Source organism: Neodiprion lecontei, chromosome 5, assembly GCF_021901455.1.
Source record: "Neodiprion lecontei isolate iyNeoLeco1 chromosome 5, iyNeoLeco1.1, whole genome shotgun sequence".
Lineage (NCBI taxonomy): Eukaryota > Metazoa > Arthropoda > Insecta > Hymenoptera > Diprionidae > Neodiprion > Neodiprion lecontei.
In genome coordinates, this window is record NC_060264.1 from 22,555,063 (window position 1) to 22,582,227 (window position 27,165).

Below are 27,165 nucleotides of genomic sequence, written 5' to 3' on the forward strand. Positions count from 1 at the left end.
AGTCTCCAAGGTATCAATGAGTCCAAAATGAATTGCTACAAGTATTGATTCTTGATTCGAATATAAATAACCAATTCTAAAAATTGGTAAATTCCGTATCTTCAATTTTATTCAAAAAACCATGTTTATTTTGAGAAATTTTGTATGTTTCACTAATTTTTGGAATTGGTTATTTATATTCGAATCAAGAATCAATACTTGTAGCAATTCATTTTGAACTCATTGATACATTGGAGACTTTGTAAACTTGAAAAAGTGACTATTGTGGTCGAAAAGTGGCGTAAAAAAAATTGGTACAAGGTAAGTCGAAAAACGACCTATCATCGTTTAGGGGATGAGTCATGCTTTCAAATAAGCCAAGAAGCACAGAAATCGCCAATTTTTTGGATGCCTGACATCATTTTGAACGAAAAACAATATTTTTTACGTGTTAATTAGATGGGAAACCTAAATCCTCGTTGAGCGACTTCTAAACTTCAAGCTACAGCGCCCTCCTTGAACGAGGACCTCTTTAATGTCAAAACCTAAAGTTTTGAGTGGTAGGAGCGAAGAAAAAAAAAAGTTCATTTTCGACACACCCTAATATATATATATATATATATATATATATATATATATATTGTACATTCATCATACAACTACCAGCAACCCCAATTAAGCGCTTAATTATTGCGGTTTTCCACTATTGCACAGAAATATATTCATCGTTTGATGAACGTATTTTTTCAACGATTATTGTTCACGTTTTACTGCTACTTGTGATCTACGTTCAATAACCGTTTATGAAATTTATTCAATATCGGACTATTTTCAAGATACATTGAATTGTATAATATGTATATTTGATCAAATGGGTTCATACTTGTTTTACTTCAACACGATTGAGGAAAATTCAACGTTGAGTACAATATTCAGATTATGAACGCACTTTTAGTATTCATGTATGCGGAACCGCCTGATGCCAAGCGGTGGCCAAATCAGTTGATTATCTTATAATTAGTTTCCGAAAAATGGACTTTAATTACCCGTTATTTTGATGCCAATATTATGTGGTAACTAAAGCTGAACACTGATCTTGTATTCATTTACCGGTGCATGGAACATAGATATAACCAATAAAAGGAAGAGAATAAAGAAGTGTCCGAAACGTGAATAATTTCGTACCAAGAATAATAATTTATTGTACATTTTTATAATTATTTCACAATATTGGTTATCATATTATAATATATTAAATCTCATTATTTGGCACGAATTACGTCAAGACTTCAATATCTTGTATGAGTACTTGCTAAAACAAGCGTTCATCATATCCTGTCGCATTTTTAACGTCGTTTGTACGTTTATTTTTCGCGCTATTTTATCGGAGTTCTGTGCGTTATACATTGTGTCACTACTGATATATTATTCTCCTGCTCTGGTGCGTCAGCGTCGGTAACGCTGCAAGCTAGAGTAAGAGCGCAATAATTATATGTAGAGACAGAACTTATCCCATGGACCGCGCATTCATACAGTAAGTGTAAGTATAGCGAGTGGTAAGACAAGGACAGCTCGGAATAACACGGGCATATATGGCAAAGTTGATTCCCTTTTGGGCACGATCTCTCTGTCGCTCTTGCGTCTCCTCTATCTTTGTCTTTGTCTGGGAGCCTATATTCATCCCCACCCTTGCAACTGGCCTCAGGCGCTGGTTATGGCGTTATTCGTCAACCGAATGCGGAGGTGCTCGGATCGATCGGTGATCGTGTAGCAAAAAAGGTGAGAAGCTATTGTTAATCTGCGGCCTAGACGGAAGAAGCAAATTCGTCATTAAATAACGCTGGTAAGTACAACTACATATTTTTCCAAATATGGTGGTATTTTGTCTTAATACATCGAGCATTCTTGGTTGAAAAAATAATGTGTTTTGCAACTCAAATTCTGTCTCTTCTGTATTTTTTTCTTTCCTTTCTTTTCTTTCTTCAAAAGAAACTATGTGTAATGTTCTGCGTCTTTTTCTCTAAACCAAACGATGTACCATAAAAATATGGAATAGTTTATTGTTTATTATATAACGTTCATGAATATTTTTGAACTGTTTTTAAACGTTATTTATATGTGTTAAGTTTACTATGATACGTATATTATAGGTTAATTATATTAGTTCTTGTCGAATTTGAGGAAAACTTCATGTTAATAATCATCCCATGTGATCATGCGGTTATTAGTAACTTTTGCTCTGTATTGTTTGAAATCGGTTTCGTGTTTATTATTTTTTTAGATACCGTTTCAACATATCTATAACATACATATGAACTCGTAGCATCTTCCAAAGTAACAAAGTATAGTAATACAGCCACGTAAATATTTCTGTGCCATCGAAATCACAGAAATATTATTTTGACAATATTTTTTATTTTCTTTTCCCTTCAATTGAAAATAACAATTATTATCCATCAGAAGAAGACGGTCATGTTAGACAATAGAGACAATAGAGAAGATCCGTAGCAATAAAGCTTTTTCACCAGTTAGTGCAACAACTTATATAGAGGTTTATTAAAAATTATGTATTTTGATCCAAAATTCTGTTTTGTGTATATTTTCTTGGATTTGGGCTGAATAAATATTAAAAAGGGATTTGCACCTGAATAATTTTGTAAACACTGGTAAAAATAGTGGTCATCTACCCATCAAACGTATATAATACGCAGGAAATTCGTAACAAGTAATTTTATTCCATTGGATTTGACTTTGATCTTTACCGATAAACGTATAGTATACTCATGATTTACGTTCAGTAGTAGGCGTCATGATATACTATTCGAAAAGTATTAGAATATAAGCAGGACATCGGCCCAGAATTGGTTCAACGTTAAACTACGATCTTGTTTAATTTGTAGTAACAATAAATAGCGATACATAGAACTATAAGTACTATAGAATAATAATATTAGTAACAGTACTATCTAGTCCTGAAATATATCACGATTCCTACTACTGAACGTAAATCATGAGTATACTATGCGTTTATCGGTAAATGTCAGAGTCAAATCCAATAGAATGAAACTACTCATTACCTGCGTATTATATACGTTCGATGGGTAGCTGACCACGTTTTTTATTCGTGTTTACAAAATTGTTCGGCTACAAATGCCTTTTTAATATTTATTTAGCCCAAATCCAAGAAAATATACACGAAACAGCATTTTTGATCAAATTACTTAATTTTCAATAAAATTTTATATAAATTGTTGCGCTAACTCGTGTAAAAGCTTTATTGCTATGAATCTTCTGTATTGACTCACGTACTACGTTCATTAGGTTCATTTAACTTTTAGTTTTCAGAGTGGTGTGCGGATATTTACGACAAATAAGGCAAGCACGTTAAAGCGTACATCATTTCTTGTCTGGTGTGTATTATTATTTAGTTTTATAACATGCCTCATGATTTAAAAGTTCTGAGTAAACGACATTTGCGTCGCAAAACAGCTATAAATACTCGTAAAGTATTACTGAGTATTGCAGGCAATAATTGTGCACTCGAGCACCTTACGAAATCACAATTAAAAGATGCTAGTCATGAACATGTGTCTTGTATCGGAGAATATGTGCACTCTATAGATAGCGATTATGATGTTGATCATATCCATCAAAGTAATGAACAGAATGAAGAAAACTCTAATTCGAACCGCGATAATAAAGATTTCAAAGACATCGAAAGTGACATAGATAGCATCAAAGCTACGTTGTACAGTTCTGAAGATAATTCAAGTTCCGTCAGCGATGAAGTGCATTTAGATGATGAAACGAACTTTGTTGAAAATTTGCGCGACTGGGCATCTTCAAATAACATCACACATAACGCGATCGATCAATTGCTAGCATTATTGAAACCAGCACATCCTATCTTACCCTTAAGTGCTAGGACTCTACTTCACACGTCACGACGTATTGAAACGTTAAATTTAGACAACGGAGAAATGTGTTATTTCGGTTTGGAGAAATGCTTGAGACAAAAACTCGAGTCAGGTCTCAAAAAAGGACTGTCACCTGAACATACGTTGCGAGTTGATTTTAATATTGATGGGATTCCCGTTTATAAAAGTAGCGGAACATCATTTTGGCCAATTTTGGGACGCAGTATTTCAATGATCGATGATAGCCCATTTGTAATTGGTGTTTATTATGGTACGGGTAAACCGATGCCACTATCTTCATATTTACGAGATTTAATTAAAGAAACGTCACGTTTAAGCACCAATGGTTTTGAGTTTAATGGCACCAAATACTTTGTCAGAGTTGGTTTATTCGCGTGTGACGCGCCCGCGAGATCTATGTTGAAAATGTGTTTAGGACATTCGGGTAAGGATGCTTGCGAGAGGTGTAAGATTCGCGCAGTTCATCTCAACCGTAAACTGTGTTATCCATGTGACACCGAATTCCAGAAGCGAAAAGATAGTGATTTTGTTGCACCTAGTGAAAACGATCGTCACGTTAAAGGACGTTCGCCTCTTTTAGATCTTTACGTGGGACTAGTCTCCCAATTTCCTTTAGATCCCATGCATTTAATCTACCTGGGAATTTTGAAGAGGTTGCTCCTTAAATACTGGGTCGAGGGTTCACGTGATTGCAAATTGTCTAAGGATATTTTGTTAGAAATTGAACGTATAATGAAACTATTGGCGCGATATGTTCCGGCAGAGTTTCCTCGAAAGCCCCGTGGATTTTTGGATTTGCATCGATGGAAAGCGACAGAATTTAGATTTTTCTTGTTATATTCCGGCCCTGTTGTAATGCGGGATGTGCTAGATCGAAAAAAGTACAAACATTTTTTATTATTGTCTGCCGCCGTGTATATTCTATCGAATACAGCCTTGTTCTCGCGTTTTCGAAACATCGCGCAAGATATGATCGAAAAATTCGTTACTCAAGGTGCTAAGATATACGGACAAAACTTTGTCGTATATAATGTACATTCGCTGCTGCATGTCATAGACGACGTAGAACGATTTGGCCCATTAGAAGAATACAGTTGCTTTGTGTATGAAAATCATTTGGGCCATTTGAAACGACTTATTCGATCGAAACGCTTGCCGCTGCAGCAGCTGAGTAATCGACTTGAAGAACTAAGTTCTATTCGTAAAACTAATTGTCAGGAAAAATTTATTCCTAAACCCAAATTTATTGGAAATTCTCGTGAATGTCAGGCTCTGGAAACGAAAAAATTCAAAATATCAATAAAAAGGCCGGATAATGTAGTAGCTTGTGGGACAGAAATATTAGTGATCAAATCAATCCTTTTCATTGCCGGAGAATATAGAATTATAGGTACTCCGTTCAAGTACAAGCGAGACCTTTATCAGAAACCTATTAAATCTTCCAAACTAGGGATTTTTTTCGTAAGAAGTTTCAACGTAGCGAAATCTTATCGCGTCGATGATATATTACATAAATTCGTCTGTCTTCCATTTAAAGATGGTTTCGCAGTAACTCCGATACTACACGAAATGAAATAAAATTTTTATTTTTTGTTAAACATCTCAACGAAACGAGCTCTCGACAAAAAACAGATGATGAACCTACGATTCTCGGCAATGTGTACGAGGAAGAGGGATTCGTTCAAGACATGTATAGTATGTCTATGTCTACCTCGCACACATTCCCGAGAATCGTAGGTTCATTATCTCTTTTATATTAAAAGTTTGCTTCAATTGAGATGTTTAGCAAAAAATAACATTATCGTATACCTATTACCATATACCGTATATGCCGAGTCTAATTTACCTAGTAGTCCAATATACCCAACTCTACCATATGTTCATAACATCACTTTTGAGCTGATTTATTATAGTTTTGTACGTCACATTGACGTTCAAGTATTGGTTAGACATGCGTTCCCAAAATCTTCATAATGTTTCATGATCGATTCATCTTTTAACTTATATACTACCTTGCATATTCCTATGTTGATGTCCTAATTAAAAACTTTTAAACTGGCACTTTTTGCTCAGAGTGGAATAAAAGTGCTTGAATTTTGATCAAATATAAATTTATACACCAGACTAGAGAATATGATACATTTAACGATGTTTTTACTCAGTCGTGCTGCAGAACTATGTATGCGGTGATTGAATTCTTGGTTGGCGAAGATAGAGAATGCGCATTGGTACCAGTTCTTTGGCTGGTCGAAAACAACACCCAATGTTACTGGCCACGGACAAAAACTGAAGATCATTTTACAAAACTTGTAAAATCAAAGGCTGCCTATGAAAAAACATGGCCAAAGTTTGCCATTCACAAAGTACTGCATACCGGAGGTGATTATTGGAACGTAGAACTTTTTTTTACAATTGTATACGGATTGAATGTTTCAATCATATTAATTTTCACTTGGATAAGAGTTACGACGATATATTTTGATCATATTGTACATTTGTGATTAATTTTGCTAATCAATGAGCATTCGGTATTGATTGATATTCCTTGATTAACTAACAGATGACTACCACGACACCGAAGCAACGATGGCGCGCCTACTGGAGCTGGGCACGTCCGATGAATCCGGAATAATTCGCAACATCGCTAAAAAATCCACTGTAATACCTCAGCAAGATATTACCAATGACGTGGACGAGAATGAAGCTACGAACAGTGATGATGTCGAACCTGAGCCGCAAAAGAAAAAACGTAAACACAAAACCGACAAGAAGAAGGCTAAAAATCGACACGTTAGTAACAAAAAAAAAAAAACGAAGCGTTCTCGTGAAAGTTCAAGTAGTTTAGGTTACACCTCTTCAGCTGACGAGAATTTGCCACCGTCCGAAGTCGATGAATCGACTTCTAACCGTAATAAGAATACTCGCTACATTAACTCAGCCAAAGGATCTACCAAAAATCAGACACCAAAGAAAAACTTGGCCCACAAGATCGTACAGCACCAGTATAATGATAATTCCCATGAGTCACCGAATCAGTTGTCTGGATATGAAACATCAAATAGAAACATTTCTAGTAGGATCATCAGGTCTACCACGCAATATGACTTATCAAGATCCTTTTCACAACTTGAACCTTCAACCCCGACCACATCACGCGAACAGAATACCTTTGAAGAAAAAACTCTGCAGTATTTAGAACACATTAAATCCTACACTGAACAAAACCATCTGCTACTACGTAAAATCTTCTCAAAACAGAAGGAAGTCAGCATCGACGTAACAAAGAAACCAGCCGAATTCCCAAAACTTCCTCTTAACTCCATGGAAGACTTCTCCAACCTCGAAAATATCCTGAAATCCGAAGAGCATCGAACTTATTTAGTGAGTAGACCTTGCAATCATATTCAAAATATGTATGTCATGACATACGGATAGGTACTAATACCGAGCGTATTCTTCAATGAGGGCCAACCCCCTCCCTAGCGCAAACCAACACAGGCACATGAGGCTCGGCCGGGAGGGGATAGAATGCCAGTGGCCATGTTAGTCTCCACTCGACCGAACTTCACGTACGCGTCATGTGCCTGAGTTGGCTTAGCACTAGGGAGGGGGTTGTCTCTCATTGAAGAATACGCTCGGTATGTGTTGACTGCAAAGGAATAATGAAAATTACTACAGGCATACAGAATTGCGGTTCGTAACGTTTTAACCCTCTCGGACCGTATGTTGCTTCTACGCAACACGCACTTTGAGGCTTCATAAAACTGTATCGGTCGCAAGGTCAGGGTTCTAACTGCATAGTTCCATTAAGCAAGGTCAGATGGCCTTATAGATACTCCTAAACCCTGAGGTAAACTGCTTTCACCCATCGAAATATCAATATGGTGAGAGATTTTCATTCAACATGAAATCGGTCTCGGTCTGATCGAGAGGGTTAACGTTAAAAAATGCTGAAAAAATATTAGGAATCGACAATCTCCAACTAGTCAAAATTGTTATCGATGTTGATAACAGTAAGAATATTTTGAATTCAATTCGACATTCATTCATTTTAGTATTTTGTTGCAGACCGGGAAACTGGCTTCTATTGGAGGGACAAGCGGTCGCCAATGTGTGTTGGCTATAATGAGGTCACTACTCACAAACGAATTAGCGATGCAATTCAATTGGGCAGGGAGGGACAAAGTCTCATTTCAAAAGACATTGACAATGGAAACTGTTTACGGTAATGAATAATTCATGAAATTTTCGAGAAACAGTTATTACTTGGATTTATCGTGTGAAAACAATATTATTCACACATTATTATTCAAATTATGCAAACTGTTAACTTTTTTCCCAATATATTCGAGATTCATCACAATTTACATTGAAATTATTCCTTATCAGTTATCAATATCGTGATATTGTACCTTCCTTTTGATGTATTTTTTCTCAGAGGCTGTGAAACAAACCTTTCTTGGCAAGAAGGAAATTGGTGATGCAACCGAAACCAGTGTTTCGTGTGCCGTGAAAGACTGGTTAAAACTAGCTCGATCACGGCATACCTATGTACGAAAGAAGGGCTAAGAAACTGTGGTAAACGTAAACTAATTTTAAAAACAGTCATATAAAAGTACAAATCATACAGGCATATAAATATTTCTGATATAAGTGTAATATTCTTAGCGTTTTCTGTTAGTTGTAACTACCGTGAAGACGAAAGTATAGTGTAGGTTGAGCTGTGTCTATGAGCTACAAGATGTACCTTTTTTTTTGATAAATGAGTATTTATAGATATAAGATATTTGTGTAACGTTCTAACAAAGATATAATAAAATCGATTCACATATATAAACTAAATTCGTACGCTTTCTAACTCAACCCAGACTTGTTTCTAGCTAACGTGAAATGATCTTCCTCTATAGCAGTGTACTATATACGCTTTCAATTACACATCCAAGATACGTTATGTATTCAAGTCTAGAGGTCCAATTAAAAACGTTTTTTAACACTGTATAATATTCGTTTAGACATAAATAATGAAAGATTAAAGCGTCATTAACAGAAAACATTTTGTCACGTTAGTTAAACGGACATTGTCAACACATTTTAATAGAAAAAATTTCCTTCATAATTTGAGTTTTAAAACGTACTTGCGAAACGTCTCTTAGTAGTCATCAATATCCAAATATTAGACGATTACCATAAATATTAAAATAACGGATTTTCGATACGTTTTATCAACAAATTGAGATACGATTTATAAATGTTTGGTTTCAAACGTATAAAATTTGCATATGAACAACTATCGTAAGACGTCCACCAAAAACGTTTAATAAACCGAAATCACGGCGGACATTCTTCGCAATAAAATACGTAGGTGCTGCACGTTTATTCTACAGAATAAAACGTTCTTTTTTGACGAATTTCATACGCTTTATATACTGGCATTGTTTATTGGGATATAACGCGGCTTATTGTGGTTTATCGCTTTTGGTCTTTCGCCTACTTGTTTCTCTCTTTCTCTACCACCCACCGTTACCCGGTCTCTTTTCCTGCCTTCGCCCCTCCTCGCCACTCAGACGCGGCCCTGATTTCATCGGGCAATCGATTCTACTCATCCTCTCTCCCTCTATTATACCCTGTACGGAAACCGTTTCAAACAATGACAGAAACAATTCCTCAATTTACTTGCGATCATCTCTCGTCGGTCTTTTTCCGCTCGATATTCAATCCGGAATACCCGATGTCACAGTCTTGGACATGGGCGGGATCAGGACTGCCTGCCATGCCAACTCTTCTCTATCGGCACCAGGTCAAATCCTGATCAACCGTTGAATGGTTCGTTTGGGTGCGGCTTTTATCAGAAAAACTTTATATCGGAGATCAGAATTTGATTAAGATTAGACCTAGCTTCCATGCGAATTTTTACCCATCAGCACCAGATTAGGGCCAGGACCTGATTAGGTAATACTTCGCTCGTTCAGATGCGTTTTGGTTTTGGAGGTGAATTTTTTCGAAAAATGGCCAAATGATACCTTGTGATAGCCTAGTGCTCGGAAAAAAATATTACCCTGACCATCCGAAGACTTCTGGAGATATGGGTGAGCAAAGTTGTTGAATTTCCATATTTTAGGTAACGGAGCTTATCAAAAATAATTTCAGATTTGCAAGAGAGACCATGATATTCCCAACTATTTTTCGACGCTGAATCCGAATGTGTCCTTTGACAACTGCTCCCCCCATATCTCCCCCCATATCATATAATTTTTCCTGAGTATTAGGGTGTCGTAAAATTTGGCAGGTTCTTTTTAGAATTTGATCGGGATCAGTCTTGATTTTTATTGTAATATTTCCCTTCCACTACGCTAAATCCGAATCCGATGCTGATTGGATTATGATGTCAGAAGTGGTCAGAAAAACTTGTCATTAAAGTTGAGGATTGTTAGTTGTGATTTAATGTTTAATTAGTTATGTTTAATTAGTAATGTTTAATTAGTTAATGTTAGTTGTGATTTAATGTTTTTTGTGATAATGACGATCTGTCAATCTCAGTCAGGGCCTAATCAGAAATAAACTGGAGTTTCTAGACTTCCTTAATTTACTTCTGCTGCATGTCGATGAAATCATCCAGAGTCCAAATTCACCGTGGTAAACCTTACAAAAATTGAAAATTCGTTTGAAATCAATCATGGCTGCCACGGTAACGCCTAACTCTGAATTTCTGGTCAGAGTTTGGTCACATTGTAGACAAAAGTCATGTTTTGCCATCAATAAAAAGGGTGTAAAGGAGACTTTTTCCACTCCGTACACATCGTGCCGTAAGTCTTGTCGCAATCTAGGTTGGTTCGCAGACAAGGAGTTATCCAGATGGGCGATGCGGGATATGAACGTCGTGTAAGTTGCGCCGGGATATGAAGAAAGTGCAGCAACAGCGGCAGCAGGCCGCATGACAAAGTGGGCAAAGGTGATTGCGGCGGTCAGGAACTGCGGGACACCGTGTAACGCATCCTTCAAGAAGGTTTTCAAGGATTATGGGATTCCCTTCACCGAGTGTAAGGTGGACTGGTCCTTGCCTTACCCAGGTGGCAAAAATTTGGTCTCACTCTCTCCCTCTGGAGGAGCAGAAAAAGGCTAAGAGAAAGAAGAAATGCACGAATGACCTCGGTGACCCCGACGACCCGGGATCACCTCGAACCGATTCGGCGCATGTGGCTGCAATGCGTCTCTAAAACTCCCGGGAGTTTTACGGGCATGTGAAAATTGGAAGAACCAAAGAGCCGCGGCAGCTCTCGCGTATCCAGTTTAGAAAGCTCCGTTTGATGGAGACCTGCTCAACGTTGCAGCCTGGAGTTGATTTTCACCTTGGATCGCGGTTCGTCGTGAAAAGTTCAGCCAGATGATCCGACGTCATCCGTCAAAGATTTTGCTTCGAAATTTGGAATTCCCTTTTACTTCGATAAGGACCACGGAACCCGAGAGAGACGAGGAATGAAGAGAGGCGGAAGGGTGGGCAGATGTTTCAAGTATTATACACTTGATTTATAGGCGAGTCACCGTTGCGCCGGGGCTTAGGCGATGAGGTTTTGGCTACGCTGGAGCGGAGTGAGTGGTCGCGTTGATAAAATTATTATCGGGCGACGGGATTTATGAAGCCGGATTATCCTCGGCGTGAAAACCCGAGGAGCCTGCCTGCCAGACACGCGTGGTCCGTCTTCCTCGAAGACAAAAGAGCGGGGGTCCAGGATCACCGAGGCTTATTGTTATAACCTCCGAAGACGAAGAAGAAGGCGAAGGAAAAGGGAGAAAATAGAATAGGGAAGGTCACAGTGAGGAAATGATCAGTAACTCAAGCCCAATATCAATCTCTCCTAAGCTTGCTCCCTCACCAATGACGGACCTAGGAAGTGGGCTCATTTCTTCGACCCCAAACCATGGACAGAGAAACACACCACCGTGTACGATTCAGGATACTTGGAACTCGAAGAACAGTAAATGGCGAACGGATCGAAACTTGATACAGCGTCGCACTTTAACATGTGCCTTGAAAATGGGAAGGAAGGTATTGCGTTACTCAGTGCAGAGTTTTTCACCCCGTAAAGAGCCTTCCAGCTCTTGTATCCTCGGGGAGGCGTGGACCTACAAAGCGGGACGAGACAGAGTAGCAGAGAATCGAGCGTAATCGAAACTCTTTGAACATCGGCAAGGGCAGTTTGAGCACAAGAGAATTATTAAAGACACTCTGTAGCGGATTCGGGAACTTTGCCAGAGTGTTGAGTCCGCTGGTACTCTGCAGTCGGAACTCTTCACGTCTGGGGACTCGATGTCCAACCCCGTCTGCGATTACTCGGAATAGGTTAGCGCGGGTCCGAATATCGACGAGGTTGCCGTTTTCAGAGGAAAAACGAGTCAAATTTGAGTTTCAGGATCGCGTGGTGAATTTCCAGAGTGTGAAAATTCTGAAAGGGCGATAGAGAATGCGGGTCTGAAAGCAGAGACTTGACTTCGGGTGATACTTGAGGTGTGAAGTTGGCTGGAGGAGGCGTCCGACTTGCTCCTCTCACAGCTCTCTGCAGTAACGCGGAAGAACAATTTCACAACATCCGGTCTTCCGGCAACCTCGCCACCCCAGACCCGCGCCATTAACCCCGGCTAGACCTGCCTGCGCACTTCTCTCTCTGATTTTCCTGAGTGAGCGAGAGAGAGAGAATGAGAGAGGGAGAGCGGGGGCCACACTTTCCCCTGTAATTAATTCAAATTCCTCTAGCCCTGGCTGCTGGGCTCGCTTCCTCCGGCAGCCCACCTTTAACTCTCGATTCGTTTCATCCTGGATCAGGTGCACTAGACGGTGAATCTTGTTTGAGAGATAAGAAAGAGGGATTGAGTTACTGATCTTCTTTGATTCCCTGGTAATTTTTTTTGTAAGGAATTTAGAGTGATCGCTGTATCGACGACCACTTTCGTGAAAAATGGCCACCCCGTCGTCCCTCATCTCTTCGCGTCCGTCGGGGATGACGTAAATGTCTCTTGACTCCAACACCCTTGGGAGAAGGATTGCCGGAGAAGAGGGAGAGGCCAAAGTCGAGAGTAGCGGTCTCTCTACTGAGAAGCAACAGTTTCGACATGTCCGACGACTCCTCTATCTTCTACTTTTTTTCCTTCCCTCATCATCCTCGCCTCACCCTCACCTCACATAGTTGATCTCCTCTCGATTCTTCATGGCGAATGACAAACGATGGATGAAGATACGAGGAATATACCTATACCCTTAGCTCAACTTACTGACTTACCGGCCTTCCGACATCACTATCTCCTAAGATCGAGCTTTTATCATGGTCTACTCATAACTCGCGTCGTCGGCCGAAGTGCTTGCGGAATTTTCCTTCTCGGAATCGCAAATCTTATTCCGTCCATTTCTCAGTGAACAATCGATCGCACCAAATGAAGGTGTCAATAACGAAGTTTCAAGCTCGTTAAGATGTTTTATTCTATACGATATCTTTGTTTCTGGCCTTATGATTAACCGTCATCAATTTGCGTTTGCATTTTCTATACACAACTACAAAACAGGATCTAAACGACTGGTCGGAATAAGTCATATGGCGACACAGGGAAAAGGGAAAAGGGTAGAGCGACTATGGAGTGGTGTGTGTAAAGGTAGATCAGACCGAGTCGTAAACCATGACGCCTCGTACTTCAGGGGTTGGCTGGCGTTTGTTAACCGCAAAGCAGCTTTGGCTATAAATGAATAAATAATAAGCGGAGTTTAGCCCCACGTTCAAGGGTGGTTTTCTGGTCAGTGTCCGCTGGTAGAGAGTGGCGGTTTGTTGGACTCCCATAGATCGTCTAGCAGGACGTAACCTGAGGCGAATAACACGCAGCAGCACACCGTTCGCGGATCCTCGCACTCCGACGCCAACGTCTAGCAATTTATATTAACCCTATAATTATTCTCCCTCGGCCATTTTCCGCCATAGCTTATGCATGTCGTGTGAGCGTGCTCGACGAAAAGAGGATGCCACGCGTGCTGGTCTCAGTATGTGCAGAACGATGAGCCATGCAGAAAAGTGGTCGCATAGACCTGAATCTAAAATGAATGCTTCGGAGGGCGAAGTTCTGACCACTCAACTTTCCTCCGTCCTCTTTCGGTATTCAAACATCCGTCGCCTAAAATATTCAGCATCATACACTGCTGACCACACCCTAATTGCCAAGTGTAAACGCGTTGCTCGTTTGGTCTTTAAGTGCTTTTATTCTCACTCCTTGTCCAAACATCGCTGTGAACACAGTTTTCAGTTGGTTTTATTATAGTATAGACTCTGTGCAATATGCTAGCTGATTCCGATGCAGGACTCGGTGAAGAGACGTCTTGAAGATTCTTGTACGTATCTGGAAAAACTTTTTCGTGCAGTTCTTCGAGATGCCTCTCTTCATCGAGAGTTACGGAACTTGATGTATACTTTTGCGGAAGGACTTTAATATTCCAAAAGTCGGTGTGATCTCTGTTGAAAACTTTTCACACTGTCGTTAAAGACTGTCGATAATTCCGTTTCATTTTTCGTATCGTTTACGCGACCGATTCTTTGCGTCCAACCACGAAAACATTTCTGAATAAAAAACCGAAATATTAATATGGCGTATGTTGCTCATCAAGGGGAAAAAAAAAACGAAAAGAATGAGAACTGGAGTGAGAAATTAATTTTGCACCACAGCGTTTGTATATTATTATGCGGCCCTTGGAGGGTGGAACTCGACTGACTGGGCCGGAAGAGAGACTGAGGGTATGGAGGCATATTGCCGTATTATGGGGCCGATGATAATAATGCGGCGAGACACACGTACACACGTAGTAATAATCAGGGTGAATAGCGAGTGTGAGAGAGAGAGAAAGCGAGCGGAACGGGCAGTGACCGGGGTGGATGGAATGGGAGAATATATAGCGGTAAAGAGAGAATGAGAGTAGTTAGTAGGCGCCTAGCTGTAATAATACCGGGAAACGAGTTTCCCAATTCACACAATCGGTGCCTAAAATTTACCCGATTTGCATCCCATTAGGGGGCGGATGGGCTGAGGGCGCGGATCAGGGGCGGATATTTTCATGCGATACCGCGTTAATGCCACCCCCGCCCCTATCCCTTCGCAGGTACATCGACTGCGCGCTGGACGGCAGTGTAACACCGGTATGATAGGTACTTTACCACACCAACATTTACCTATCTATCTCTATCCTTTTCTCCCTGCAAATCCGCAATTAGTCGCAATTTTGAACACCCTCGCGTGCAGCATGATTCTCTGTGTATAGCTACGAGTTTTAAAACATCGACACGCTCACTTTTCCTCGGAAGAACCGAGCCGTCGTCCTCCACATGCGCCAAGGGCTGCCTAAAAGGTTTAACCTTCAACCTTTGACCTTTTTTTTTTATAGACCTGAAGAGAGAGAGAAAGTGGGAGAAAAAGCTCTCAAATTTAAACTTCAAACTACTCGGTTCTACCTCCCCTACCCCCATTTCCTATATGGGTACCTGAAACTTTCGAAATACGGGTCAACTGCCGAACATATGGTCTTCCCGTGCTTCTGTAGAGATTTTCGTCGTAGAAGGTTTCCGGCACTCTCTGATATTTTTTGTTTTTTTCTTACTTGTCGCTTTTTCCCTAAGAATAGGGCTTAAAAACAATATTTTCAAAACGTTTTTGTCTTCTTCAAAGACGAACAGAACACACGAGCTTCAAGTTCAAACGACACTGAGTTTCGCAAAAAATCTTTGGACGACTCCGTTTTCAGTAATATTTTTTTGGATGGTCTTAACGTTTTTATTTACGAATCATGTTTCAAGTCACGAAAATAATATTTTCTGGTGGTTTTTCTTCTGAAAAAGAGCAGAAAACTTCAGCGCCAAGTCCAAGCAACACTTTTAATTTCGTTCAAAATTTCTAGAATTACTACATTCTATTTCTTTTTTCTCAATATTTCATACGAATCAGAATTGAAGTGAAAACTATTGAGAATGAAGAATAAAAACTTCATCCTCGCACAAATATTTTGTAAAACATATTGTAACGATCTAGGCGTTACAGAAAAAATATACAGGTTCGTGAGCTAATGAAGCGAATTAACAGGCAGCGAAATTAAAAGATGGAGAAAAATCCTTTGATTGCAATGCATGCTTATCATTTAAAGTCTGAAACAAAACTGTTTTTACAATAATATTGGTTGGCGCAGCAACCTTATTCACTGTGTAACACATGAAAGCTCTTACGCGTCTTTTATCTATGACGACTATTAGATCGGAAGAGATCGGAAGAGAAGAACGAATAGAAAAAAAAAACGTGTAAACCATAACAGGGCACATAATATATTGTTGCAAAGGGTAAAACCATCCGTACATGCGAGGAGGCATTCGTTTCTAAATCAGGAACGGGTGATTTCACCCTTTGTAATAATATATTATGTAAAACTACTATGGTTTACACGTCTTTTTTTTAATCTTCTATCCCTCCCTTCCATCATTCCGTCTTACATAATATGGTACAACGCAGGTCGGACAATATTCGATCAATTTTTAAGAGACTATTTATTTTATTTTTTTCTTTGCGTACACAAGAGCGCTGGGCATTTCCCTTCAGCCTCCCGCATCCCGCCTCGCCACCTGTGAGTATTCCAAATTCCGCATATCCCCCCGTCTTCCTCTTCCTCTTCTGCCCTAGCTATTGTAGGTACAAGAAAATTCGTTTTCGGGGGCATAGGGCGCGGAGGGATCTCGGATAGGGTGGAAATGGCCTTTAAAATAAAGGCGCGAGGGATGAGGAGAGGCAATATTTTGGGTAACCTTTTAAAATTCCGACGGTGTTTTTTTCCCTCTCTCTCTATCTCTCTCTCTGCTGCCGCCGCCCCCCCACCCCCCCCCCTGTCACCGCCTCTCTTTCTGTTTCTCTCTTCTTCTTTCTTCCAGTTTTGTTTTTCGTTTTTTCTTCTTTCCTATTTCTTCTAATTCTGTCACTTCTTCCTTCTATTCGCAACCTGCTCAAATCCCTAGCGTGTTGTTTTCTTTTCGTTGAATTTTTTTTATTATTTCCATACATTTCAATCTTTTTTTACTTCTCCGTCGTGCACTTTTCGTCCCGAAAACGGACCGTGATTTTTCTCGTCTCCCTTCTCAACTCACTTTCATCCCCTTTTTCATTCTTGTCATGTTTTCTGTTTCGTTTTTTTTTTTTTTATTTTTTTTTTTTCTCGTTGATTTCGCAATTTGTGGGGTGGGCTTCGGGTCTTTTTCGGGGAGAGTCGGAGAAGGGATGCGTGCACCCGCCCGCGGAAAAGTGCGGGTCGCCTTTTAGACGGCCGTAAATTCTGATAACGTGGAAATTGGGGCCGGCCTAACGAACTTATGTGCCGGTCGGGCGTCGCAGGGGGTGGCGGCGTTTCGGGACGCGGAGAGAGAGAGAGAGAGAGAGCGAGAACGCGTGGAGGGGGTGGGGGGGGGGGGGGGGGGGGGTAAGAGGGGAAAATAGGGAAAGAGGAACTTCGGCCACCCTCGGGGCTTCGAAGCTCTACCGCGTGTGCTTCAGATTTTAGCCCCGCGCCCCTCGCCGCCCCCCGTTTCTCTCTCATTCCCAACCCCCCAACCCCCCATCCCCACACAGTACCCCACTGACTCCGAGCTTTCGGATCCCAACGAACAACCCCTGCGTTTCGCCCGCGTGCGCGGTCTCGAGAAGGTCAAATTACTTTCTTCGCAGTGCGCCCCCCCTCTTCAACCCCTTTCCGCCCTCTTTCTTTCTATTATTTTGTTTTCGCATTGCAACTATTTCCCTCCTTTTAATGCAAAAAACAACAAAAAACATAATATTTTTCTTGTAGTCGGACTCACTTCGATATTTGTAACGCCCTATAGGGTCGAATTTTTGAAGGGATGTTGTACAGTTGTGGATTGGTGATTTTTTTTTTTTGATAAAATTTCATCACGATGGTCAAGGGTTTAACATATTGTTATATTCGTAAGTTACGATGCTTTTCCCGGATATATTCTTTTAAATTGTTTACCATTTCAAAGCAGATTTGAATTAACATTAATATCGAAACTTATGTTGTTCCTAAATTTTTAAATGCTTATTTTGCATTTATGAATGACTTACAAAATGTAATAGCTTGACAAACATTCGATAGGTGACCATGTCGTAATAAAAATACTAAAACGTATTGATTTGCAAAGCCCAACATTGTGTAATTTAAAATTTTGTTGTATAAATTCTGTCAATCACGTTAATCGATCAGCTGCAGATATTCCTGAAGCCTTGAAATTCGGTACTGCTGTGATACGTACAAAAAATTTGATTTCCCATTAGGAGAATCTGGACTTTCTGAATTGTTCGAAAAACCGGAATCGTTGATTACAAATTGAAGAAGCGGGTTTCGGCAGTTCGATCGGATAATTCGAGAACTAAGAATGAGAGCTGGAATCTCCGTGCAGGTAATATATGGGGAATAATTCGAGTCAGTGAGAAAAACTGGCAAGAGGGGTTGGTTTTAAAATCAAAAAATACGATTCTCTGCCTGGTGCTTAACGCAAGGGAGGCAGAAGCGAGAGGAGAGCAGGGGAAGAAAAGGACTGGTTCAAGATTTATACACTCGAAGTAAATGAAAAACGTGTCAAACTTAACGGGGACTGGATTAAGAATTTATTTCTCTTGGTATAAAACGGTGCCAGTTCTGCTGCTGCTGATACTGGTCTCAATATCTTCTCCTCATCTCGTGGCTCTGCCCGCTCATGACACTGGTGATACTTCTGCTTCCACTTCCGCTAAGGTGTTGGTTTACACGATACGTATAGCGTTTCTTCTTCGGCGACAATGACACGTTTTCTTTCTTGTATCAAAACTAGGCTAATGCGGGTAAGGGAAACGTCGAGAAAAACGAACAAGTTTCTCGCGCTCGAAGAACTGATAGCGATTTTTTTTTCTCAAGTACCAAGGGTAACTGTTCCACGTGACTTCAGTGCTAATGGTTTAGACCGATTTCGACAGTTGAAAAAATATGTATATATGGGGCATTCCATGACATCTCGATCAAGATTTTACGTCAACGTCTCATATTTGCTTTACAATTTTTTCTACGAAACTGCATGACGAAAAACTCATTCGAAATTTGTTTTGAGAATTTTTCGACCCAGTATACCTGAAGTATGATTTAAAAACTTGAAAAAAAAAATCGCCCCCACTTTCTAAAATTCGAAAGCAATCTTGTGAAATATAACAAAATTTTTGACACCTATTAGAAGATGAAGATTTCATAACTTCAAAAGATGAATGAGAAAAATAAAAAAATAATATCATTGTTATTCGATTGCATTTTTAACATAAGAATGAACACAAAATATTCATTCTTAATAATAATAATAATAATAATAATAATTTTTTTTTTCTTCATTTTTCTTGTTCATCTTTGGAAGTTATTAAATCTCCATCTTCTAATAAGTGTAAAAAATTTTGTTATATTTTACGTGATTTTTTAGAATTATTTAAGATTTTAGAAAGTGGGCTTTCTTTAAAGTTTTTAAATCATACTTCAAATACGCTGGGTCGAAAAACTATGAAAAAAGTTGCGATTGCGTTTTTAATCAGGTACTTTTATAGAGAAAAATTATAAAGCCAATCTGAGACATCGACATCGTAGAATCTTGATCGAGATGTCATGGAATACCACATATAAGGCCCATGCAAACATTAGGATGGATTAGGCTTTTCTGAACCGGGAGGCTTAGAATCAATTTTGGGACATCAGGAGCAGAAAAATGTGACCAAAACATCGTAGAATCAACAATTGAGATAATACAATATAATGTTTCTCCGTTTTTCACATTCAGAATCGTATTAAATACGCAATATTTCCTTATCACTCCCGGTACGAAAATATGCCTGGTTTCTGCGCTGCTTTGCCAATTATTGCGAGTCGAGGAATTAGCGAGAGAATGTGACGACGGCTTGTCGGCGAATGCAGAGATATAGAATAGAGCAATCCTCTCGAGATCCTTACGTACAGGAAAAGAAGGCGGAACGGAGAGCGAGCGAGGCTTGCCGAGAGGATCAAGTTATTATTTCAAGCTTCCCTTCGCCCTGCACCCCGGCATCCCCTCCGGTTAATTTACTTTTTAAATAAATCCTGTGGTAGCTCGTTAAACCAAGAAAACGGAGCTGACTCAGCATCCCAACTGAAAAGAGAGCGCGAGAGAGAGAGAGAGAGAGAGAGAGCGAAATAGTAGAGAGAAAATTAGAGAGTAATAGTGAGAGAGAGATGCATAATGAAACGCTGGTCGATTGTTTTCGGTTCTTTTTTCCTCTCTCTTTATTTTTCAGTACCTCGATAATTCTCCATTCGCGATCGGATCTCTTCGGCGAGTCACTTTTTTCCTGTAACACAGCGAATTCCTATATTCACCCATACGCGTATTACTTGAGAAGATTTGTTAACCCCCCCGAACTTCGACCGAACCTTGCTGAACTTAATTTTCTCGACACGCCACGGGAGTCGGGAAAGGAAGGGGGGTTGGAATCGCAGGTAACGGCGTAGGATCGTCAATTGGAAAGGAATAAATCTCTGTGAAAACCGTACAGTGAGCAGAGAGAGCGGTGCAGTTAAAGTACGCGATTCGAACGGCATTCGATTCCGCGATTGGAAGGGTAGCCGCCGACCAAGGGACGGGGGCTGGAGCTAATTCTACCTCTACGTACTCCGCGTTCTATTACCCTCGCAGTGTTACCTCGCCGGAGTGCAACGAAGAAAAGGGAAAGAGGGAAGGCCGAGAGCAATTTGAGCAGCAAATCAGGTACAAACGCCTGTAAAACTCACACATCGTCCTCGTGGCTTCGCTTTAGCTGCGCTGTTGCACAGCTTATCAAGATCCCTGCTACCGGTACTGCTGCTACCGCTACTGCAAGGATCTGGATCTATCTATCAAGCCAATTGCCTCGCGCTGCAGGCTAGAGTCCTGCTCGCAGGATGAACCCGGTACCTTCTGGTCAACCTTCCAACACGGACCTGTTGTTTCGCCTGTATGTAAGGACTGTGAAGGAGAGGAAACAATCTTCCGTAATAGAAGAATTAGTCTGACGGATATACGGAATAGGGTGATTTCGTTCCAGAATAGTGAGACATCGTTCTAGAATAGTAGGATGTCATTTCAAAACAGTGGGACGTATCGTCCAATAGTAGAAAAAATTATAGAACGTCATTCGGAATATTAGAACACGTCATCTTGTGGAAATAATTGTTTCGAAGATGTAGAAGATATGCTGTATGGATCTGGAATCGGAGATCGTAGTCCAAGACTACGGTGAGATCATAGAATCTATTAATTTTTTATAGTGTGATCTTTGAAGGCATTATTACAGGAAAAACTGGTTCTGATGACTTGAGCATGTGCACATAGCTTTATATTATAAAAATACTGTCATCGAATTACAAACTTGATGGTGAACATTAAATCAGAAATTATTTTTCCATAAATGTCACGTAAAATTGACTTCACAAAATCACAACTTTTATTTCACAGTCACACTGTTTCCTCAACTTTGTACTTTCTTCAAAGTTTTTTAGGGTTTTTATGGGAGATAATTACACGTAAACGATATGAAAAACTAAGATCTTCGTATTTCCTTTGTATCTTCATATTCGCTGATCTGCCGATGTTAAATTCCTTCTCTGAAGTTCTTGGGGTCCGATTAGTTGAAAAATGGTACTGTAATATGATTCTGAAGTAATGAGTTCTCTGTTTCGTAAATTGCTATCAAAAAAGTCTACGACCTTCGGATTTTCCTGACAAATTATGACTAATTTTCAAAAACGCTGAAATCAACCAACTCCAGTGTTATACTAATATTATTCGCGCTAAAATACCATAACACGTGGTCTTCATTCGTTGCTGATATCGGATTGAAGGTTAAATCTAAAGAACGTTAACTATTCGTAGAAATTTTGCCTCGTTATCTGAGAGGTCAATTCAATTTATCTACCGTGAATATGGACCTGAGAAGTCAGTGATGTTTCATGATGACATAATTAATGGTCACAAGATCTGTCGAGGGAAAATGCACGACGCAGCGATAGCTGACTAAAGGAAGATGGAAATTGGAATACCTCGCGATCAACTTGATCCAGTGTAACTATTACTTCGTTTAATCACCATCATAAAAACTAGTGAAATACTCGCTTGTTTCACTCTAGGGTAACATTATTTAAGGGATGAAAGGAAAGAGGAGTATGATCAAGGGCAGCATACCAGGATAGGTAAGATAGTAGCGTTTCTAGTACACCAGCAGTTTAGACATGATGAGATAAAAGGGTGAATTCGTCCTCTGTATCTATTCATCCGTGGAGGTGGGGCAAAGGTATTCCGTGTCTATGGCAGACCATGATGGAGTCGGAGGAAACGTTGCTGGTCTGAGGATGGAAGGGACGCGATGCTAATGTAAAATTCGCGGGAGTGACGACGACCGACTTTGAGTTCTGGGGTTGAGGGTGAGCCAAATAAATCCGGTAAACGAGACTAAACTTTGGTAGTTACCCGAACTTTTTATTGCATGGAATATACTATTTAGAAAAATAATGTCGACAAGTTTTCTTCTTACACCGAGTCACGGCTATCCTTCTTTCTCCTCGCTGCATGTCTCTTTATTTCTCGGTCTCTTTCTCTCTCGCTTCCTATCCGAATTTACAACCTTTTCACGTACACCTTACGTTACCGGCATCCCTGTTACCAACGAATGAAGACCCGTACCTGCACCATCAAACAGACACTGGAGTTTAGTCAATTTCTACAACGAAAAAAAAAACTGCGACGCACGATGATCACGAAATTGTTCCGACTGTTTGAATAAGCATCCAAGTTACGGTTAGATTTAAGTGCGAGAACGTATTGAACGGTGGTCATTATGGCTAAAACATTAACAAAATTATAAGAAAAGCAATAGCTTCGGATCCACAATATATTTCAGCGAAGTCGATGTATTCAAACGTGGAGTGGAGTTTTTCTTCTTTTCACAAATCATTCGACTTGATGATTTCCAGATTTTCTGATCCCTCCGTAGCCTTTGCAGCGTATTCTCAATATTCTAAATTCCCCGAATATGCCTTTGCTGTTCATTTTTATTTTCGACCGCCTAATCGAATACTATAACCAAACTTTTTATCTGTAGCGTAATTGGACCCGTAACTTCGGCCACCCGAAATGTAGTCCAATGCCAATACTACTCTTGATTTTGATCATGAAGATTTTCATCGGTTATCCAGTACAGTATTCCCGTTTGTATCTAGAACCCTATAAGTGTCTATGGCACTCTGCACCTAGTCTAGCATTAACTCGCCATCGCTCGAATTCCCAAAGAGTCTCTCGTTCCGCCAAAGTTCCTTCGCAAAACCGCCACCCGCATCTCCCACTGCACCTCCGAAACCAGAACCGCTTCGAAGTAGTTTTGCAGCCCAAAGGTATCGGTAATTTGTCAATCGGTATGTACTGGCGGTAGTTACTTACCCACGTTCATTTAATTCATTACCCAGTTCCTCGCAACCCTTTTTCCGTTTCCCAACGTACTTACGGCTGTACTTTCTCAACCCTCCGCATCCCGGCGACTGCACCGTGTCAACCATTTTGCTCCCTTTTTACTTTTCGCGGTCCAGTTAATTCGGAATTCTGTGATTCGATGTTCGTCAAAGAAAGAAATTCACCCTTATTCAGAGAAAGAGAAAGAAGAGATTAAGGGTGCAAATACGAAGTCTTACAACGGTTCGAACAAGTATGGCAGATATTTCATTCGCATGATAATGGAAAAGTATAAATTCACTATTTTTAACCGCCGGATTCATCATTCTAAACAGAGAGTCTCTAATGAAGTGAGTTGATCATGCTCAAATTTTGTAATCCTTAGGGACACTAATATTAAACCGAAGTTTTACTACTGTAACATGAACCCTGATTTCTGTGCTTCAATTTTTGAGAACCGTGAATATAAATCGATAGGGTTTTTGGAAATCTTTACTGTCAAAACTAATAATTGCTTTAAAAACAAAAAAATTGAACTGTTTACTTTATGGCTAATGTTTTGGACAAGTCGGTTACGTTGGCAATGCAGAATCAGCCTGCAGCCTCCATTACCAACGAAACTGACTTGTCCAAAATATTAGACATCTCAGAATTACTTGTGGCCATGTATACACATTAGAAATTACGCATCTCACTTTACAAGATATAGTATTGTTACTGATATTTTATTTTTGAATTTTCTATTACATTCATCATTTATAATCTGAAGTTTTACTTTTTATTCATTTCAGTTTATTATCTCTCTTTTTATCACGTGATTTTAATATATATAATACATAATCACAGAATACACTCTTAATTGCAATTTGTGTGAAGGCAAAATTTGGCTGGTTCCGTGTTTTCAAATATTCTTGTAGAGTAACATCATTGATATTTTCACTGCTAAAAGATTTAACACTGTCAACACTCGTGCAAATTCATTCTGACATGATTCGACAACTCTTTTATTAATTTCCTCTACATAAAAAATTCTTTCAGAAAGCATCAAAATTGAAGAATTTTTTATTTTTTTTTTCTACGAACATCAATCGGGTTGAAGAACTAATATTGCACAAATCATACCCTGCGACGACGTAAAATAAAATACGAGAACAGCAGAGAAATCAATTTTTTGATGCCGAAAACAGTTCACATAAATTGATTATAAATTGGACGGTTTCGTTTGAAACTTACATGTTCGTATGCACTAATTTTGAGTGTAAATTGAAAGTAAAATAATGAAAAGTGCTCTAGTATTGGCATAAAAAGTATCTTAATTTCTGGAGGAAAGGGCTGTTTTACTTGAAGTGGATTCACTTTTACCGCTAATAATGAAAAAAGTGATGGGATTTACTTTTCCTGCGTGAGTTATTTTCATCTCCTACTTTCACGTTTTTCAGATTTAATCGACGATTGTACGAAGGGTGGTCGACGTGTTTCGGTATTTATTGTTGGCGTAGGCGAAGCGGCGGTAGAACGTTGATTCCGACGTTCCATAAAGGAAGGAATTCGCCGGTCTCAGTCGGGTCTCGGAGCTCTGATCTCCGTCGTAGATCAGAGTACAAGGCTTTGTCCGGCAGAAAGTAATGGCTGCGATCTCGCGAGCCCCTCCAGCCCCTCTTCTCCCCCCTTCAACCTGTTGGAAGATCAAAGAGCAAAGTTTCCACCCCCTTTCTATAACAAACTATTCTACTTATCCCAAAATCCGCTTTTCCGAGGGCGACAAGTATCACTGCCCCCCTCTCGAGTCGTTGTGATTCTTCTTTTTCCACCCTCCGAGCAGAGTTTCACTAATAATCCGAGCAGCCCTTAAACCTCAGCAACGATTCACAGATTCTTTTCTTCTCGATGAGTCAATTAAGGGGGGACTTCGGTTAAGTTCAAACCTTTCGAAAACTTCTGACTATTTGTCTAGAACCCTGAAATCAGAATCGGAACCAAATTCAACCTCAACAAGTTCATCGATTTGAAAGTTGTCGATACTTTTGTGCAAGATTTCTTCCGAACGTTTCTTTCTCGTCAGCTTTAATCATAAAATTTTCAAATTTTTTACGGACACACTTGCCACCACAGACTGAAAATTATTGCAAGAATGTTTTGATTGTAGTTTTCTTAGTCATTTAATTCGTTATCTGAATTGACTGATTTTTTTTCTCGATTATCATATTTGAAAAAAATTTCACCCGCAAAACCAGGAATATCTCAAGTTTCTGCATCCTGGTTGTGAAAGGGCTGCTAATTCAGCATTTTCCTCGGTCCCTCAGCCCGGACAACCCGATCCATCCGAAAAAAGGGGTCCTACTGTATCACATCCCGAAAAATCGCATGAAACGTGCACCGCGCGGCTCACTTGGCGAGGTTCCCAAGTCCGGGGGTGAAGGGGGGGAGGGGGGAGAGGATTCTCTCTCTCTCTATTCTACAGACTGCACGCGAGTGTTCCGTTCGCGTTCGTTCGGGAAATACACGCCGGTGCTGCTCTCTCTCTCACATTATAAAACGCTTCAGAAAATTCCCTGTTTCGGTTTTATTGTCCGGAAAAATACTGCACAGCTCTCGCTCGGCTCGAATTTTTCACTTTTTCGCACCCCCTCGTCCTCACCCCTTCTTATCCCTACGCCGCGTTTATTATCCTCGCCCCGGCAGAAATTTTCACCGTTACAAATTCACGCACGCTTTTGAAATTCATCACCGATATAATTCCCGTGAAGGGGTTTTAAAAAAAATATATACCTTTCTTCTCTCTCTTTCCGTCGCCTACCGTAAACCTTTTTCCAACAAAATTCTGATGTTCAGTCGAGGAGGAAATACAACCTGCATTTAAGTCTTGGCACGGCGTATATAGTAAATTTGGGAAAACCCGGGACAGTCGCTCGGACCGATCGAGTAGCCGGTGACGGTGGCGTGGCTTGGAATAATTTAATGAGAGACGAAGCATCATTTTATTTATAAATATAAACGGCTCTAGCGGTTGCCACCGATGGCCGTCTCCGCGTAGCTGCGAAACGATGAATCTGAGCAACCTCTGGCGCTGATCCAGCCGTGCTTTAAAAATATTTTTTGGTTCGAAAGAAGCCTCGGTCGTATCAAAAGCCGAACGAGCTTCGTCGGTTCGATGCAATATTATATAGAACCGTTTACCGACGTTATCCTACGTTTCTCTGTCTGTTCACAGGTGAGTCAATCGCGGAACTCACCGTCCCGAAATTCTGGCCGCAGGTAAGTTACGCTCCTGAAATTAGTCAGTTCGAAAATTTGACTCCCCGGCATTTGAATCCGAAGCAGGGAAACGCGATCATGCCGGCACGAACGTGACCGTCGGAACGATTAGCTTCACGGTGCAATTCATCCGGAGGAGGAATTATCCGGGTCGGAAATTCGCTGCCAGAAATCCGCGACGCTCATCCCGGCTCCGCAAGGATGCCTTCTCTTTCCACTCAGCCTGCCTGTAGTATTAAAATACGCAAATGCCAGTCGGAATTTTTGAAATATATCAAATTTCTCAAGTATCCGTGGACATCTTGACATACCGCATTCGTGTGAAATAACCGAAAGAGCGTGAATTCACAGGAAATCGGAGCGGTGTTGACGGTATATTTTTTGTTCCTAAATGTATATTGATTATAGAAAAAAAAAACATTCTGATTATTTGTGTGTGCGTGAAAAATTACCGGAAATGTACTGAGAATTATTCAATA

The 27,165-nt window shown here is 40.2% G+C and overlaps 2 protein-coding genes across 10 annotated transcripts in view; both read left to right on the forward strand.

The window, feature by feature from the left end:
- Positions 1-27,165, forward strand: part of LOC107223117 (protein muscleblind) — a 282,556-nt gene that overhangs the window by 74,631 nt on the left and 180,760 nt on the right. The window lies entirely within an intron of this gene.
- On the forward strand, positions 1,203-16,203 carry LOC124294641. 7 transcript variants are annotated; one of them, XR_006904566.1, is made up of 7 exons: positions 1,203-1,822; positions 3,318-3,389; positions 6,080-6,296; positions 6,478-7,298; positions 7,973-8,142; positions 8,356-8,501; positions 16,192-16,203. XR_006904566.1 is itself a non-coding variant. In XM_046740791.1 (7 exons), exons 3-6 carry the CDS (start codon positions 6,095-6,097, stop codon positions 8,484-8,486), a joined length of 1,311 nt encoding a protein of 436 aa, XP_046596747.1. In that variant the 5' UTR covers positions 1,213-1,822; positions 3,318-3,389; positions 6,080-6,094; the 3' UTR covers positions 8,487-8,501; positions 16,192-16,203. The 7 variants fall into 7 exon arrangements, 5 of the variants coding, with proteins under 5 accessions (XP_046596748.1, XP_046596747.1, XP_046596745.1 ...); XM_046740791.1 differs by having other exon boundaries at positions 1,213-1,822; positions 7,986-8,142; XM_046740792.1 differs by lacking the exon at positions 16,192-16,203 and having other exon boundaries at positions 8,356-8,759.

Excerpts from the sequence above, each read along its gene's own strand:
- LOC124294641 (XM_046740791.1), top strand. The coding sequence starts at position 6,095 with ATGTATGCGGTGATTGAATTCTTGGTTGGCGAAGATAGAGAATGCGCA. Across the intron at positions 7,299-7,985 it reads AAGAGCATCGAACTTATTTA|ACCGGGAAACTGGCTTCTAT; the intron begins GTGAGTAGACCT and ends ATTTTGTTGCAG. Across the intron at positions 8,143-8,355 it reads GACAATGGAAACTGTTTACG|AGGCTGTGAAACAAACCTTT; the intron begins GTAATGAATAAT and ends ATTTTTTCTCAG.